This window comes from Dermacentor variabilis, chromosome 4 (assembly GCF_050947875.1).
Source record: "Dermacentor variabilis isolate Ectoservices chromosome 4, ASM5094787v1, whole genome shotgun sequence".
Taxonomy (NCBI): Eukaryota; Metazoa; Arthropoda; class Arachnida; order Ixodida; family Ixodidae; genus Dermacentor; species Dermacentor variabilis.
In genome coordinates, this window is record NC_134571.1 from 8,167,239 (window position 1) to 8,186,602 (window position 19,364).

The following is a 19,364-nucleotide window of genomic DNA, read 5'->3' on the forward strand; positions in this document are numbered from 1 at the left end:
AACTTAGAATACCGACCTTGTATGCCATGGAACAATATAAATGTATGTTTCCTTACGCACTGCTTCAAATTGCACATTTGTGCTTCCACACCTAGTGGACTTACCGTTCATAGACAGATCACCGGTGTTGAAGTAGCCATTGCCTCCGCATCGCACCAGCAATGCACTTGCGCTGGTGATGTCAGTTTCACACAACACAACTCCTTTCTTCGTAATCATATGCAGCCAATTAGGCACTCATCAATGCAGCACTGTCTTGGTTTGCTGCTGATGAGTTCAGATCAACTTACTTACACTTGTTGCAACCCAGCGATGCCATCTTTGTATAGAGGACCAAGAAAACGAGGCATGCGCTTCTGAAAGCAAAAAAAAAAAAAAAAATGAAAGACAAGGAATAGCGAGAAAGGGAAATCCTTTTCCCAAGCAAGTTTTTTATTTGTTATAAAATAAATCTTGAACAAAAAAATGTAAATAATAATTGTTACGTTTTGTTTTACGCTACATTGCTTCAGTTCTTTACATTCGCCAACTACGTGCAAATGCCCAGTAAAAAAATGGGTGCTGCGGCTCCGTAGCTTTGGCTGCACTGCCACGGAAAGTTGTTGCCGGTACAGGTACTCATCAGAAGAGAAGTTGCATTCCAGGCTGTTTTAACAAATGGTTTGTGACATTGCAGCCAATGAGAGTGTACAATGATGTGCAGGCACGGACACGTCCACAAAAAGATTCACTTGTAACTACTTGGTGATACAGTTTACGCAAGATATATCGAGCCTGGATATATCGAATTATTGTCCATATCGCTCAGTTGTAGAATCCCCTTGAACATTGTATGCAAAAGTATAGCGATGTACGATACTATGCATACATTGAAATCTCATTCACTGTCTGGCCACATTTGATATATCAAATGCTGCACTGCTACAGGCCCTTGCAAGTGTTCTTCTCCTAAAGGAGACGCAATCGCTTCTTGCCTTGCTGGAAATATTTATTGCCGACAAATTTAAAATGGTATTGTTGTGACAGATGCTGTCAAACGAGATCGAATCCAATAGGCAGTACATGCGAGGAAGGAAAAATTAGCAGGGTGCTCTCAGTTTCGCTCGCTGCACATATGGATGGCTCATGCAAACTGCGGCCATCCGTTATCAGCAAGACAAGATCACCACTCTCCTTTTAAAACACAAAAAGCCTCCCGGTTCAATGCGCATTCCACAAGAAAGCATAGATGACACTCAACGTTTCACTGCGTGGCTCTGGGCATACAATGCCGAACTGAAGATGCTGCACCCCCAAATTTGTCATGCTGTAGACAAAGGTTTTCTGCGAACAGCATTTTATGATTCTTGGATCTGCCAAAGCAAATCCAATCCAACCTTCACTTGGGTGGATACAGCAAAACCTCGTTAATTTGAACTCGGTTAATTCGAAATCCCAGATAATTCGGAGGCTTTCTGCGGTCTCGTATTTTCCAATGTAAATTTTACCGGATAATTCGAACCGGCGGCCTAGGCCAACCCGGTTAATTCGAAGATTTTGGGTGCTATGCAGCAATTCCCAATCACCATTTCACCGCAACCGCGACAAAACGATGGCCATTCGGAGTTGCGAGGCAACACCACATAGCAATCGCAATTATTTATAGACGAAGCGCCAGATCTGTAGTACTGCTGCCACAAAAATCAGTCCACGGTCTGCACCGCGCACTGCTAAAATGCACACCTGCAGAGGAGAAGACGTGCTTCACTGCACTGCAGCGGGCATACTGGTTTCTGTCACGTGCTCTCGTCCCCCACTTCGCACACTCCTCGCAGTCGCAGTGGTCGCAGCATCAGCACATGTTCCGTGCCGCTGCCACTTTCTGCAGTTCGCCCATTCTGTCTCTGCGCCTGTGGCAACGTGTGTGCGCACAACGCCGGTCTGCGCCGCTTCTTTGTGTGCGGTGGTTAGGGGTGTTGCAGCTAGCATGGTGTTCTTTTTTTTTTCTGCACTGTGCAGAAGTGCCCGTGAGCGAAGATGCCAAAGTATAAGACTTTAACGCTGCAGCAGAAGTTCTGCTTGATCTAAGAAGCAGGTAAGAACACGTGTTCCAAGACCGAGTTGGCTGAAAGGCACAGCGTGCCTCTCTCGACATTGTCCACAATATTGAAGAACAAGTCAAAGGTACTGGAGACCTACAGCAAGACATATTCTTTGAAGCGGTTGCGAGTAGAGGCTCCCACGTACTGAGATGTGGAATCAGCTTTACTTCGCCGGCTGCAGAAAGCAAACGCAGCCCACCTTCACGTCAAGGGAACGATACTGTGGGAGAAGGCCAACGACTTGGCTCTACAATTTGGGCATGAAGAGTTCAAGTGTAGCAATGGACAGTTCAGCCGTTTTAAAGAGCGCAATAATTTGACCTTCGTAGCCATCTGCAACGAGAGTGGCAGCGCAAACGAGAGCGTCATCGACGACTGGAAGAAACACATGTTGGCTCCATTGCTTAGCGAGTACGGTGCAGACGATGTGTACAATGTTGACGAGGCAGCCCTTCTTTTACAAGATGCTGCCCACAAAAACGTTCACAGCGAAGGACACCGTGGTCAAGGGTCGAAAGCAGGGCAAGAAAAGAATTACCATTCTGCTCGACACGAACATGTGCGATGAACACAAGCTGCTGCTACTCATAGTTTGAAAGAGTGGGAAGCCTCGCTGCTTTAAAGATGCATGACTGCCGCCAAGGAATGAGCTTATTTACAGGCACAACAAGAAAGCCTGGGTCACAGGTGCAATATTTGAATATTACGCTCGGCAGTTTGTGGGATCTCTCACATCCGTGCTCTTGGGACAAAGGAACGACAACACAGTAGTGCAAACAATCACAAGGGCATTTATTGCACCTTTCATAGATCAATGCCTGCTAGCCGAGTTGCTATCCACAAAACATGCCGATGGGCGCGCGACAAATCTAGAAGTCCGACTCACCGCGACCACATAGCGAGTGAATATGTTTGCCCCATGCCGGATCCCAACGCCTGGTCGTTCGCGCATACTGTCACGCGAACGGTGGCGCATTCCAAGGCGGCCACGCGAGACGGTCTCGCAGAAGCATGGGTCAGCGCACGCGTGGCACGGCACGTCCGTCCCGCTTGCTGTCCCGTCCCAAAGAGAGAGCGCCTTCCGCTCCCGCACCCAAGTAACCCCGCCGGTAACAGCGCAACACTCGCGCCATCTCTCGCGCTGCGCTTCAACCACATCGACCGCCGCGGGCGTCACGCAGGCCACGCGGCGAAGCGGGATTGCAGGAGATGGGGGAAAGCAAGATATCTGGGGACGTGCGTGAGTCGCGCATCCCCACAAGTTTGACCGCATGTTCGTGGCCACAGGCGGGAATGTACTCTTCGTTGTTGATAATTGCCTGGCGCATAGTGACATCCCACACCAGATAGCTATCAGGATGGTATTTCTTCCTCCGAACACCACGTCGATTTTGCAGCCAATGGATCATTCACCACACGAGGCATCATTCACCACACGAGGAAGATTTACCGCCACCACCTGCTCAAGCGCATGCTCCTTTGCTACAACAACGGCAAGGGGTACTCCATCGACCTCCTCGGGGCCATATGTCTTATTGTGTATGCATGTAAGCAAGCGGAACCCGCTTTGATCATGCGGTGTTTTGAACATGCTGACTTCTCGAAGGAAAGCACCGTCGATGCTGATGCTGACTATTCATGTGCACTTGATGAAGAAGGAGCCTAGTATTACAACTGCATAAATGCACTCTGCGCAGAGGACAGCGAATCTGGTGCAGTCGACTTCGCTGAGTATCTGAACTTTGAAAATGATCCACAAAGGTGCTACTGAGACTTGGAGAGTGAAGCTGCCGCTGATGCGACCATGTGCGATTAGAGTGACAACGACGACGCTAACGAGCCCTCCCGAGCACCCACTCTCGGGGAAGTTATCGTATCGCTGAACATTATCCGCAGTTTTGATGAGTGCCACGATGGAAATTCTCAAGTGCTGTACATAGTTGGCTAACTAAAAAACATGACCCTTGGAGCCTCGAACTACAGGATGTGGCAAACCAGCATCTCTGATTACATTAAGTAATCCAAAGACTGCCGAATAAAGGTAGTGCATTCTTGCAGCAAAATTTTTTGCGTGCATTGCATTTTTTGTGCGTTTGGTTAATTCGAAAACCTGCTTAATTTGAATATTTTTTGTGGTCCCGATGGCTTCGAATTAACGAGGTTTTACTGTATTTACTTTGCAGTTTGAATTTGACAAAACCACCGCATGTCACATCTGCATGCTATATCACATTCCACTCTTAAAGGAAAAGATAAAGTGCCCTCCAAATCTGTGGCGAAAAAAATCGCGATCAAGTTTGTGCTATATAAATGCAGGAGAGGTGCCTCCGACAGGCCAGCAAAGGTTCTCCTGCAGATTTTGATAGCCCATTGTCACGCTGATACGAGACACATGAACAACAGTTAATTACATACATGCACTCTGCACTGCCGCAAGGACACAATCATTTGATCGGAGTTATATTGCGAGCAATCGGCACATTGCCTTGCCAGCTGCAGTCCAACCAAGCTAAATTGTCGTCGTCGCCAAACTTTTTAAACACAAGAGAGGACTGCATGTGGATGTGTACTCTGCTACTGTGGCCATCAGCCTACCACGTGCATCTGATCTCCCACTTGATTGCTGATAAAGTCTACGAGTGCAAATATATTGACGGTGAGCTTCCCATGACGGCTTCACACCAACCACTCTGCCAGCTGCACTGCCACTAGGCCTAGCCAGTTCTGCTTCATTGGGAGTTTGCAGTCAAAGTTGCAGTTTTTTGTTTAGACGGCATGGCTGTAGCTTTGTTAATGCCCACCATGCTTCCAGCATCGTGCACATGGTTCATGCCCATAATGCTGTGCAGTATCCAAAGTTTTTGTTATTGTCATTATTCATTGCTGCTAGTTTCAGGTGATGGTGCTGTGGCATAAGGAAGTCCAAATAATTGCGCAGGTCCTAAAATTCAGGTACCTGGAAAAGTGGTCGGTGACTGTATTTGACATATTTGCTACCAGACTAGTAGATATTTTGAGGCATGTGCAAACAAAAATTTGCTTTGCTATATAGTAATACTGTGTCGGATCCCACATTTTGGATTTTAACATAGCAGCAGAATGGTTAGAGCATTATCAACCAAATTTTGGATTTAGTTCTTTATATTCGATAATTCATTATATCACTGTTTGTTGCATAGAAGTTCGGCTGTACGACCTTCTTGAAGTTCAAATTTTATTGAAAAATGCATTGTATCAGAATAATTACTCTGATTTAGCCTCCAGTTTCTTGCTCTTCAATGGTTTTCAAATTATTACTGTAGTAATCATACTGTCACCGTCTCATGGTGTTAAACACGACGCCAGGAACCTTTGAGCCATGAAAAGCCTTTATGGGCAATGAACATAAAAGGAAAATATATAAATCTACAAGGAACGCGCACTGCAAATCAAATAGCAAAACATGCAAAACAACAACCTATATACAGAGCGGATTAATTGTCTTCTCTAAAGTCCTTATGATGGGCTAGAAAGTTCCAAATACTTTTGTTAAGTCCACCAACGTGGCTACGTCACCTCGTCATTGCTGCTTTCAACGACACATTGATAGGCCCGCCGATGTGTTGTGGATACGACGTTGCTGCGTCCGACGTTCAGCCCACGTTTGACCTGGTCAGGCGATCAGGGCGGGGTATGAGTGAAGCGCCTGGATCGCCCAGTCAACTCCGCTGGCCTGCGGATCGTAGCTGCAGGGAGTCTTGCAGACAGTGCCGTCAGCCTGTAGCTCCGGCCTCTTGTGGGGCGCCCGCTGAGCTCACGGGTCGCAGCCGCGGTAGCTGCAGTGCAGCTGCCACTAGGTTGTTGCCGTCTCCACAAACCCTCTGCTCCATTCGGCCTCCAGCTCCTTCTGCCGCCCATCGTCCCAGAGTGTAGCTGGGCTGCTCTCTTTTTCTATGTGTCTTGGCCCGTTGTCCATGTAGCTCCGGATGCATTTTTGCACTTTTTCTTCTTTCAGATATTCCATTCTTTATATTTGGACACTTTCTTACCTTCTCACTTTTATTTTTCCTTTGTTTCTTCCACAGCCTCCTCGTGCTTTCTTGTCCTCTTCATATCTTCTGCTTTTTCATCTTCTCTCGTTCTTTCTTGGCTCATGACACATACAGAATGTAACAATTTGTTAGTATGCTTAGTGAGTGCTATTACTGAAAATCATCTAGATTTAGCGGCACTGATACTCAAAATTAATAAAGGGAAAATCAGACATCCACCCGTTCGTAGCAATTGCTAAAAAGGAAACCCATACAGGTTCCTCGAAAGAAAAGCCTCGAAGTTAAAGAAAGATTCGTCCTGGTCTAGGACTCGAACCCGGGACCATCGCCTTTCCGGGCTTTCTGGACCATCTTAGCTAACCAGGCAGCTAGCAGGTGGTAGGGCGAAGTTGAATTTGTCAACAACTCAAAGCAAAGGCAAGAGTTTGACAGAAGAGTTCTGCGAAAACCTGCAAGGTGGAAAGCAGTAATTAATAAAGGGAAAATCAGACATCCACCCGTTCGTAGCAATTGCTAGGAACCCGTATGGGTTTCCTTTATTAATTGCTTCTCTCAACCTTGCGGGTTTCCGCAAAGCTATTCTGTCAGATACTCAAAGTCATTGTGATTTATATATGCACTTCATATTATGTAATAAGGTGATTAGTTCTGAGTGAAATAACTGCTTGGAAGGAACATTGCAAGGCTAACATGGACACAGTTGAACTATAAAAGAATGTGCAATTTGCTCTCTCGACAAATCCACCGATGCTTCCCATGGTGGCTGAATGATTGCAGTTTTGAAGTAGCATCAAAACTTTATGTGGAGCTGCCCTTTGTCTGAATGCAGGAGCAAGAAGCAAAGAGCAAGCGTGCCCGCTGGTCATTCAAGACACACAATGGCAGCGACTCCTTTGATGGTGGGCCTTCACCATCCACAGGTGGATGTGGTGGAGGCATGGGGGGTGGCCTCGGCGACATGCCACACATGGTTTTCTAGCAGTCCAGCCTGCCAGTGCACTGTGAGCAGCCAAAGAACAGCGCTGGCACAAGTCACTGAGTGACATGAAAAATAGTGAATCAAATTACAGCATGGCACGTCATTCACACGATCTCCTGGCTCCTGTTGTTGTTCATGCAATTTCTCATCAGCTAGTGTTCAAGCGGGCAATCACTGTAGGCCCCTTGTTTGTGATAATCAATTAAATTATTTGTTAAGGGTAATACAGTTAAAATGTTGCATCAGTTCCTGTAAACTACTATTATGAATGTGCGGCATTCTGCTGCTGATTGTGTAGAATAGATGTTAAGCTTTTATACCCTAGTGAACCTTTTTAAGTGTGAAAGGAAATTGCTTTTTACCTGTAAGATACATTGCCATCCTACAAGTGTGAATAAAGCAACATCATGTTAAACCACTGTGCCATTTGTTGATTCTCGCATAAATGTTGATTTTCATGAGGAGCTGTCATTTGTCTCATGAGGTGCAGCCATTTTACACGTTAAATTTCTCAGAACGTATCAGAGAAGCAGCAACTCAGCAGCACATGCTCATGTCTGTGCTAGGGGCTGTATCCTCGATCAGTCATATTCGGGAATATCATATACAATGTGCAGTGATTGGCTAATTCAGTGCACGCGGCTGTGACAGAACGGATGACACAGCTTCTGCCAGCAGTAATTTCACATTGTGTAGTCCTCAAGTGGACTTGAGGTTCTTTTTTTTTTTGAATTGAGCCAAATCTACAAACTGAAACTATATGAGATAGAGCTGTAACGACAAGAGAAGCTAGGCAACACTCCTCTAAAATAAGTATCAGAGTAAAATAAGCTAAATAAGGCAAGCGGAATTGTGCAAAGATTGGCTTTTGGATCAAAAATGAGCCAGATCCTGCTGGTGTACGGATCAAAAGAAGCCAAATCCACTCGCCCTAATGAGAGTGCTTTCCACACAATATTGTGATCAAGGCAATATGCCAGTCTCATTGCAAGTTGTGTTCCTTATTTTGTTACAGCCTTCAATGCTGCTTAAGAAAAAGATCCTGCTAGAGATTACAAAGAAGCTCCCTATGCTTTCAAGCAGCATACGAACCTGCTCTCTCCAAATAATCCGAGCGTTCGTGAAGCGTGGCAGTTCCTCTAATTGCCAATGTTCTAGTGGATTTTCTACTGAAATGACATCGAACTGTTTTTGACTCTTTTTTTCAACAAAATTTTTGGGCCAAAACTGCAACAAATGGGGTGTTTCAAATGGAAAAGGGTCAAATCCCAATTTTACATCCTAATATTGGTCAAATGTGCTGCATAATTTTTCATTTTTGCTTTAAAGGTGCTCTTGCTGACATGTACAGCATATCAATAATTGCTTGGACAGAGTTGCATTATGCAAGAGTTAAGCACAAATGAAAGTTTGTCTTTAATTTTTATTTATCTTCCATACACACGAGGCCCGGAGGCATTACAAAGAGAAGTGGAGACGATCCATGACAGCCTTCTTGAAGATTGTTTCTTGAGAGATACAGGGTGTCTACCAACCGGGAAAACCGGGAATTCTCGGGGATTTTGAATAGTCTGGAAATGCTCGGAGAAAACTCAGGGAATTTATGCTTCTGTCAAGGAAAATTAGCTGCAGTTTTATTGAAGGGAACGAAAGTCGCGGTAATGCTTGCTGCAGTGACAGAGAGGAATCGTAATTAACGCATCGTCTTTGTCGCCATCTCGTCTGATAGAGGAGTTGCCAGTGTACATACAGTCAACAACCGACTTTCCGGACGCCCGATCATTCGCACGGCTTCGCGGCACCACCACGTACCCCATAGAGTCGGTGTATAAGAACGTCTGAAATTTTGGAGGCAAGAATCCTTCGCCGTCCGATTTGCCGTACTTTTTGCCGTGACCGCAGGTCCGAAACGGCATGAAGAGGAAGCTTTAGCACAGAACGCCTATACAGCTTTAGCTCGGGTGCTCCTATATCTAAATACACGTAAAAGGAGAATTCGTTTTTCTCGGCAACCACCGCACCAAATTTGACGAGGTTTGTTGCATTTAAAAGAAAAACTTAAAATCTAGTGACTGTTGCTGGTTTCAAATTTGTGACTTAGGTCGCCAATTTTTTATTAAAAATTGACAAAAATCGAAAATTTTCAAATAACGAAACTATCAAGTTTACAGCTCTGTAACTCGGCAACGAAAATTGATAATCCATTTCCGTGAATTAATTGCGTCTAATAGCACATCTAAAGCGGACAAAATTGATATGTTACACATCAATCTCAAAAAATTTAGTAGTATGGAAGTATAGCTTTTGCAGAACCCTTGTAAACAACGTAACAAATTCACGTAAGATGTAAAATGACATATTGAATTTGTCCGCTTTAATGATCTAATGGATCCCGTTTACAGAACCGAGATATCTGTTTTTTATGCAGAGCAATGACTTTGTAAACTTCGTTCTTCTATTTCTTTTCAAACTTTCGGATTTTTGAAAATCTTTTTAACAAAATTCAGGACCTAAATAGAAATTCCGCGACCAACAGTCACTAGAATTTAACTTTCTCAAATGCAACAAACTTCATTAAGGGTTATTTCGGAAAAACGTTTTTGCGTTCTTGCATGTATTTGAATAGGCCGCGTCGGGGTTGGGGGCCCTAGCTAAAGCTTCCTCTTAAGAGGAAGCTTTAGCTCAAGTGCTCCTATCTAAATACATGTAAAAGGAGAATTCGTTTTTCTCGGCAACCACTGCACCAAATTTGACGAGATTTGTTGCATTTAAAAGACAAACTTAAAATCTAGTGACTGTTGGTTTCGAATTTTTGAGTTAGATCGTCAATTTTTTATTAAAAATTGGCAAAAATCGAAAATTTTCAAAAAACGAAACTATCAAGTTTACAACTCTGTAACTTAACCACTAAAAATGATAATACAATTCTGTGAATTGCATCTAATAGTACATCTAAAGCGGACAAAATTGTTATGTTACACATGAATATAAAAAAAATTAATCATAGAGAAATACAACTTTTGCAAAACCGTTGTAACCAACGTAACAAATTCACGTAAGATGTAAAATGACATATTGAATTTGTCCGCTTTGAATGATCTAATGGATGCCGTTTACAGAACCGCGATATCGGTTCTTGATGCAGAGCTATAAATTTATAAACTTCGTGCTTCTATTCTTTTCAAACGGTCAAATATTTGAAAATCGTTTTAAGAAAATTCAAGCCCTAAATCGAAATTCCGCTTCCAACAGTCACTAGAATTTAACTTTCTCTTTCAAATGCGACAAATTTCATCAAAATCGGTCCAGGGGTTATCTCATAAAAACGTTTTTGCGTTTTACATGTATTTGAATAGGCCGCGTCGGAGTTGGGCCCGAGCTAAAGCTTCCTCTTAAGCAAAGCCTCGTACCACCGCCGCCGTTTCGAAACGGCGCTCTCTCACGCAGATCCGCTGGCAGCCGTAGCCACCACCGTGGCAAACGCTAGGCCTAGCTGCTTCGACGTTCGCTATTAAGCTTCTTGCCGTTCTGCGCCGTGTTTTTCATTGCAATGGCACCGACTCTGCCTTTGTGGTCCTCGCGATTGGCTTCGAAACTCGGAAAGCATGGTGCGTAGCATAATGCCGGTTCCCAAAAGTCAGCTTCGCCTAAATATAGCAATGTTACGCGGTGAAGCATAACAAGCGTGGGAAGGGGCAATTGCCACGGGACGCAGTATGATATGTATTCGCCTACACGCCATCTCGTGTGACAGTACGAGCACCGATATGCCTAATAAGTGTACTGGCAGGCCTCTTCGGATGTGCCTGCGGTGAGTTGAGCCCTTAAAGGCAGTAAAAGACATACATTCATTTTTTCGAACATTTTCGCGGCCCTATAGGGAGTCCGAAAAATCGGACGTTGACTGTGCAACTGACCAAGAGGATGATTCAAATGGTCTGTGGGGCGAACGTGCGGCGAAACGAGGGCGAGAACAAAGTACTGGCGCATTGAGGAATGATAATAATAATATTTGGGGTTTTACGTGCCAAAACCACTTTCTGATTATGAGGCACGCCGTAGTGGAGGACTCCGGAAATTTTGACCACCTGGGGTTCTTTAACGTGCACCTAAATCTAAGCACACGGGTGTTTTCCGCATTTCGCCCCCATCGAAATGCGGCCGCCGTGGCCGGGATTCGATCCCGCGACCTCGTGCTCAGGAGGAATGATAGGGAAAGGAACTATGAAGGAGCTTGAGCTAACTCAAAAAGCGAAATATTGGCTGATGCCGAGATGCAGGTGACCCTTATCCAAACCAAAATTAACTTTTAAAGCAGTGAAATGCAACACTGAAGTGTCGTGCGTGGGCTGAATGTCAGGACAGTTGAGGTTAAGCTGTTGAGAGAGAATCTCACTTGCGACAAAGTTCAGGCTTCTTACCAATGAGCTTGCTATCAGTTGGTTATAGAAACAGCTCATACCCCCTTCAGTCACAGCGTCCGCATTTGTGGACGGCACTTATTTTTGCCATTTCAGTGCAGTGATAGCAAGGAATAGAACAAAAACATTAAGCATAGAATAAATTAAACATTCTGATAATCTAAATTACTTTCATTGTACTTCTGAGGGATAATGTATCGTTACAGAGTACCGGTGAAGGCATTACCGTGTTTTACGTGACGTTTGGCATGGCCGGGGCATGTCGGTAAGTAGCAACCTCGGAATATTTTTTTTTTCTTTATTGAAATGCTTGAGACCAATGAATAACTTTTGCATGTAATTCAAGCGGGGGATTTAATGCTTTTTATGAAGAAACGTATATAGCATGACTGACTTTACAATATTCTAATATTTAGTTACTCTATAATTATTGTCTCATCATGCATCAAATGCTCGAAGAGTCATTATATCGTCTTGATTTACTTTCAGTGGAGTCTCAAGCACCATATATATGTTTCACGCACGTATAGACAGTCGATCATAATTCGTGACTGAATGGGATGTTCGAAAATATTTGTTTTTGTATGCATCTCCTTTTTATTCATATTTGAATATATTCGACTCGATTTGCAATGGGTTTTACCATTTTTTTCATAGATATTTTATTCAATGTGCATTTTGCTAATCCCTTCCTTCTTATTTCTTTTTGAATGAAATCGACACTACTCCTTACTATTCAAACTGGATTAAGTTGCTTTCTTTGTTTTTTAGCATGCTTACTAGGAAGTGACAGCATCGAGCGACATGCTGTCGGGCGGTCGTGCCATAAAACAAAGTTCTGTGTCACTCAGGGAATTTTGCAAAGGCACTCAGGGAAAACCTGGAAAACTCGGGGAATTTGGAAATGTCAACTTGGTAGTGTAAGATTTGGAGGACAATCCCAATTGTTGTCCCCCAGATTTTGGACCTTGCCGTTGGGTGTGGGAGTTGGCCGAGGTTGAGGAGGACTTTGAGATGAAAACTGGAGGTTTATTAACATTATTTACAGTGAGAGTACAAAGAAATTAACAGTCATAAAGTCATTACGGGCCGGCAGCAACTCGGACGCTGCGGCCTGTGGCAAGAAGCTCGACAGAGATGAAGGAAGGAATGCTCTTTCTTGCTGCTCCCGGTCTCTGGCTTTTAAGCCCTTCGGTGTCTCGAAGTCGGCGAGCCCGCTCAGGTGACGCCATTTTCAGCCAATCGGCGAGCCCGCTCAGGTGTCGTCATTTTCGGCCAATGGTAGGCGCCCGTGCGATTGTGTCACACTCGGCGCAGAGGGTCGCTCCTTGGGCTCCAATTGTCCGAGGGCTTACTTCTCTCTGCGGTATTGCCTTGCTGGCTTGCAAGCGCCGTCACAATAGGCGGAAGGGGGCGACGTTTCAGTGCTGCAAAGCAGCTTTGCTCGGGACCTGCGTTACCTGGAACCGTGCCAGGCTCCCGCTACACTTTGGGGAAGAGTCAATCAGTGAATAGCTCCACCTGCGGCGCACGAGGTGGGGGACGCCAACTCGTTTGCACGTGCCGCGCCTCGGGAACGGGGTAGATGCGCTTCTGCGCTCCTTAATTAGCTGTGGCGCGATTCGATGTGGTCTGGTGAACTCGAAGGAGGCTCAGGAAAAAGTCCCGTATCTAACAGTAGACACCCTGGAGATAGTAGTGGCAGGAAATGAAGGGGATTCGAGTTGGCTGTTTTCCTAAAGCGCCGGCCTTTCCTAATGGGCGTCTTACGCTGGAGCTTGAGGTATAGTAGCGGCGCCTGGTGGCGGCGCGCGAAACGTTATCTGGGTAGTACCGGCTTGGGTAGTAATGAGCCCTGGCTATGGGGAAGCACGTTTCTTGCCCGAGTATTGCGTCAATTCGTGCTTTTTTTCCACCCTGTTGCGAGTGCGAAAAAGCTCGTCACTTCTCACAGACCACGCCGACCACGCTGCGAGCTCGCCGCAGCTTATAGTTTAACGAAAACGGACTCTCCGTGAGACGTAATGCTGGAACATTGGCTGGAAGCAGAAGGAATCGGCGACGCCGATCAGGAGAGACCTAGCTCAGCCTCGAAAAAGCGTCACCGTCGTTACTTCTGCGTCGTGGGCTGCTATAAACAAGAAGGCCTGAATGGCCAACATCAGATTCTACCGTTTTCCTTCAAGGCCTCACGAAGCGAAGCGTCGGGCGCGCTGAATATAGCTGCAGTTCGTCGCGCTGGGTAAGCGAAACCTCGCGCCATGCTGACTGCTTCGCCTGTCTTGAAGCTTGCTTGATTATCTGCGTTCTAAAATTCGGTCTTTTGCACCTACAGCTAGTCCCGACAGCAGACCGACACAGCAGCAGGCATGGCTGGTGATTCACGATTCGAGACCTGGCTACAGCGACAATTAACGATTCGACCGGTGCGAAGTGGTGAAGTGACCAGGTGTGTGAAAATGAGCACAAATGGTCGGGCTCAGTCGATGACACTTCACTACTTCACTACGAGCAGCGCAGGTTGATAGTTAAATGCGCTCATCCTTGATCTCAAGCCAGCACGTTGAGGCAGCGCAGCAAGGTAGTATTGATTGCAGCACATCGATGTTCGAGCGCATTCATTAAAAGCTACATCAAGCGAGCAGCGCACGAGCTCGCGCTGCAGCGCGATTCGCACGTACGTTAATGGGAGCTCATATGCATAGCATCAGTTATTTATCAGTTGCTAAAGGGACAGATGGCCGCTACTACAGTGCAGGCATAACTACTTGTCTAGCGGCATGCAGTCAACAAAGATTGCAGGAGGCCCGCCGTTTCGCGGCATGTCGAAAGACCGCTGCCGTCGCGGCGCGTACGATTGTGCGCTCGAGCAGTTCGTACATCGCGGCATGCTGAAAGACCGCTGCCGTCGCGGCGCGTACCATCGTGCGCTCGAGCAGTTCCGTGCACATGATGTCTGCTTATCGCTGCTGTGAATTCATTTATAGCAAGCATTTCCTCGCGTTCGTGCGCCTGAATCTAGCAGCGTGCAAACCTTACCTGAAGTTCAACTTCGATCGTGCGCGACGCGCTTCACTTGCGATTGACACCGCGCTAAAACTTCGCCGCTTATTTCTTGAAAGGCGGGCACGTATTCGGCGTTGCATAATTTATTGCCTTTACGCAGCGTGTCACCCCTGAAAAAAATATTCGGTGCCCGATATTCGCTGCAAGCCGTGGTACAACAAAACCGAAAGTGGCGGGTGGTGGCGGGTCCATATTGCAAACGTGCTTTCCAATGAATGGCAGACGACCGAGCTTTGGCATAGGTGTTCTGTGGTACTACCCAGTTCAGGACAGAGGGCGCTTTTTTGCACCATTTTCGTACCGCCCCCTGGGCAAATAGGATCGAGCCACCGAGAAACGAGCTTCCTAATAAAGCTGTCAACATGGCCAACGTACGTGACCTTACACGCAGGCATACGCATATATCCATGATTATATCTGGGGTGGCCGTTTCTAGCTCTTAGCCATCATCTTAGAGAGAGAGAGAGAGAGAGAGAGAGAGAGAGGGAGTAAAACTGTGTTGAGAAAAGTAAGGGGGGGGTGTGGAAATGTGGTTGGAGCCCCCAGTTCAAGGGCCCACTGGCTTGAGCGGCTCGTTGGGCTTGGTCTAGGAGAGCCAGCTGGGCGTCCTGTTCCTCGTCCGCAAACCATGCTTCAGTGCCGTGCCTCCCACTTGCCTAGCTAAATTTTTATCAACTTTCGCATCTGTGTTTTTCGGCTCGGAAACAGGACCAGCGTTTCTTAGCAGGGAGTACAAGTAGTAAGGTCCGAAGTAACCATGGAAGTCCCCAATTTTAGCTTTGTCAGCGTCTTCTGAAATTAGTTAATATCGAGCTGCATTTACTTGTTGTTTGGTGTGCGCTCTTAGCTAGGCCACTGGCAGTTTAGCGGTTTAGCTATAAAAAAAAACTCTTCTCGTTTTTTTTTTTAATTCTTTTAAAAATCGTCGGTAGATGGAGCCACCACGTTGCTCAGTGTCGGCCTCTCGAGAGCAGCGGCCGCGGCGGCGCCTGCGTTGGCTGTGGTACCGACGATCGTCTCTTGTGTGCGCCGAAAGCTGCTTTACATATTTTGCGTGTTCGCGTTGTGGTGTGAACAGAGGAAGAAAACAGTGATCCAGTCTCGCTGCCAGCTCCTGTCAAATCGGCGGTGTGAGCAGTGACAGAACATCTCCGGATATGGTGCAACGGAAAGTAAACCCGCTACGGCGGATCCCAGAACAGTGACGTACCGTGCGATTGTGTGCTACATGGCGAAAGCTCGCTTCACACGACGACGATCAGCTCCGTGCCGGAGTCTCCAGGTCCCGTCGACGTCGACCCTATGACCATTAACCGATACAAAAAGTAAGTTTGGGCTACGGTAGCTCTCGATGTGTATTCGTGGGTGCTCCCCGCACGCACCACCATCTCTATCTCTATGGGGCAGTCCATTGTAGTGCCTTCAGCGGCAGCTTCTCAATCAAAGCCAGAGATCAGTGTCTCCTGTATCAGTCACTGATGATGGTAAGGCTCAGGAGGCGAGTACTGTGACATCCCCGCTGGCTTAAGAAACTGAGAGCCTCGGGAATTTGCATGCTTTAGTTGGCGTAGGCATGTTCGACCGCACTCGGGACCTATGTAGACCTCGCTCTCCGGATATGCGACGTCGACGTTCGAACTGGGATTTGCTACATCACTATGCCCATCCGAAAAGAAAGAAAAGATGGAACTGCGCGCTGTCCGTTGTGGTCGTCGGGTACAAGCTTTTCTAAGCGCCGATAAGACTAGGCAGCGCCATCGGCGCGATGGGCGGACTTGACCGTGAGCTGTATGGTTACATTGAAGCTCACGATTTTAATGTGGATGGATGTGTTCGCCTGCTTCTTTTCTCACAAAAAACTAGTGCGTCGCCGTATAACCAAATCTGCGACGCACACACACGCACGCACGCACACACACACACACACACACACACACACACACACACACACACACACACACACACACACACACACACACACACACACACACACACTTTTATTTTAATACAATGTGCATGGTGTAGTTCAAACTGTCGACAGACCTGAAAGATGCGATACTACATTCGAGCAGTCGACGTCCGCGTTTATTTGTCAGTTTATGAAAATCATGGGTGGTCACGGCAGTTGACCCACTTGGCTTTGGTAGCCAAGCGCAGTGCTCTGCATAGTGCCCCCCCCCCTCCCCTTTTCTCTTTTTCTTCCGGTCTAATCGCGTTCTTCAATCTACACCAAACTTCCAAATTTGGCTTGCCAAATTCACTGGCCTCGTAGCCGTGACAGATACACGGTGCAGCTGCTGGGAAAATGATTATGTAAGCTGGGACAATCAAGACAGATGCAATAATGATTACGGTAAATCTTCAGTGAAATTTATTGTGTGCTAGAACTGAAATATAGCCGCCCATTGGACAGGGCGCAAGGGGATTTACGCAAACCCTAGTTTTACTACATGGGACCACTGAATGTCCATTGTATTATTGATCGCCCTTTCCGCTCTAATAAACCGAAAATGGGAGAAAACTCGGTGATTAACGCATGGGTAACCATCACTGCATCCCGCGCTGCACATCCGCCTGGCTGGCCCATCTCGTACCCTAAAACGTGCGAATGCAGTTTGGGATAGTGTTTCTTCAGCGATATACGTGTTCGGTACGTGTTGGCAACTCCTTCAGCCCCTTTGTGGATATTGCCCAGCTATGCCAATACACAGCAACGAATGATATTCTACATATGTATCTGTGGCGGACCGGCGGCGTCATTTTTGTGTTCAGGACGTCCCATCTTTCTTGAAAAAAAAATTGCTAAAACAATATAAGTAAATGCGCACTTAGTGCAGGCTTGCAACAGATGTGAATAAGGTCAAAAATCGGTCTCGCGTGTAGAGAGCGCGGACACCTCTGCATGGGTGTTTTAACGAACACATTCAAAAATATTAAAAGAATTGCCTGTGGCAGAAAGGAATGAGCTGGTCTTCTCGAAGGAGCGGACATTACTTGCACGCAATTTAAATGCATAATCGACAAATTAACAAAAATTAACTCACTACGTTATGGCACACATCGCGATTTACAAATTCTAGCCTAGGAGTTCGCAAGGCGGGTCCATTTGGAACGAATTCTCAAGATGACACCAGTTTCGACATATTAATTCCCTGACTTTGCGGAGAAATGCATTGGCGTTCCAGGTACTTTTGTGCTTCAGTGCATGAAACGAAGTTTTGTTTAGAAAGTATGTGGCGCGACAGTGCATTTTTACCGCAAGTTTGACGGCGTATATCTCGTAAGTGGTGTCATCAACACGTTTCTTTTCAAGTGTATATGCCTTGCAGTTTTACCCGCTAGAATAGGCATATTGCAACATGTGCCGTGAGGAAACTATAAAAAACTTAATTACTGAACGTTTGTTGATTAGTCGATTATGAATTTCACTTTTATTTTCTTGCAAGTAATGTCCACCTCTTGGAGTATACCGGCTCATCGACTAGAATTGTGCTATCTGCATCATGCATCGCTGAAACACGTGACGAATGACTTGTTGGCATGATTTGCCGTGCTCTATCGGCGGCCGCTCCCAGCCTGACCTTTCCTTATACAGGCCAGGCCTGAGGCCTCTGCGCGCCACCCTCCCCTCGCTTCCTTCCCTTCTGGAGCCGTTGCGTCTCCCAGCGCGCGCAGTTAGCTCGCCGACCTTGAATTCGGGACGCGCGCCTCTCTCCAGCGTCGTTGCGACAAACGAACGCAGCCCCGGATGTGCGTGCGGACGTATTCGCGGGCTCATTAGAGATGCCCGTCGCGGAGGCTGCTGTCCCGAGCACACCCGATGCGAGCTCGGGATGCCTCGTGTCCGCCGTCGCGTAGCGGAGGCGCCGCCACGTTCCGTCAGGTCTAGGAAGAAGAGCCGACAACTTTCTGTGCCGATGAAGGGAAGAATGATACGGGGACGGAGCATAATTTTACCCATGTGTTACCGTGCCAAGTAGTAGCACTCGTTTGACAGACACAACAGCGCTTTTGTTTCCTCCTCGAATTGAATCAGCGTAGCTTTCGTGTGTGACGATTTCGCATTTGCCCAGACGCGTAACAACAACAACAAAAACAAATAAAGGAAATGTTACACTGAGTGGTGATTTTCTTTAACAAGCTTAAAGGGGGGGGGGGGGGAGGGGTCTATAAGTCAATCTAAGCCAATAAAATATTCGTTCCAAGCTCTATTCTCGGTAATTTCGCGGCAGTGTGTTGATTATTTATTAGACGACACAATTGAGGTCAAATTTCGGTTATTTTAATTTCCCGCGAAAAACCCAACGCCGATACGTCGGTGACGTCGCGGTTTTCAAAGTACGTATTTTGTCGTATTTGAGCCGTTGTGGCCAAGTAAAAAAGTTCATGACACTTGGTAAGTTCGATATTTGCACCTTTTAGGATACAATGTAGTCCACCTTTACAAAAAAAAAAAAAAAAAAGATCACTATATGTTTAAACGCACGTCGTCAAAATCCCTGACGTCATATGTGTGCCTCGCCTTTTTGTGTCAACTGTAAAGAAACTCAGGGGCTGAATCTTATAACGGTTCGGAAGGGAACCGGTTCACTTGGCCTCATCTGATTGGTCAAAATTTTGCTTGCGTCAGAGGCCGTCAGAGACAGCGGGGCGGCACCGCAAATTATGATCACGTCACGCATCTGTCAATCATTTCCAAAGCGAACCCGACTTTGACTAAGAGCAGAACCGGCGAAGGGGTAGTCCGATTTGGGTTCCATTGCTGTGGCTTGGCTGTTGGCTTGCT

The 19,364-nt window shown here is 46.4% G+C and overlaps 2 protein-coding genes across 5 annotated transcripts in view; both read left to right on the top strand.

The window, feature by feature from the left end:
* The window catches only part of DUBAI (Deubiquitinating apoptotic inhibitor), a 113,182-nt gene extending 105,676 nt beyond the window's left edge, over nucleotides 1-7,506 (top strand). For all 3 annotated transcript variants that reach the window (XM_075688057.1, XM_075688058.1, XM_075688059.1), the window contains one exon: nucleotides 6,942-7,506. In XM_075688057.1, the coding sequence (XP_075544172.1) occupies nucleotides 6,942-7,091 (150 nt within the window). In that variant the 3' untranslated portion in view covers nucleotides 7,092-7,506. The remainder of the gene's footprint in view (nucleotides 1-6,941) is intronic.
* An 8,019-nt stretch (nucleotides 7,507-15,525) lies between these two features.
* Nucleotides 15,526-19,364, top strand: part of LOC142578633 (uncharacterized) — a 174,054-nt gene continuing 170,215 nt past the window's right edge. For both annotated transcript variants that reach the window (XM_075688061.1, XM_075688060.1), the window contains exon 1: nucleotides 15,526-15,903. The gene's annotated coding sequence lies outside the window, so the exon portion shown is untranslated. The remainder of the gene's footprint in view (nucleotides 15,904-19,364) is intronic.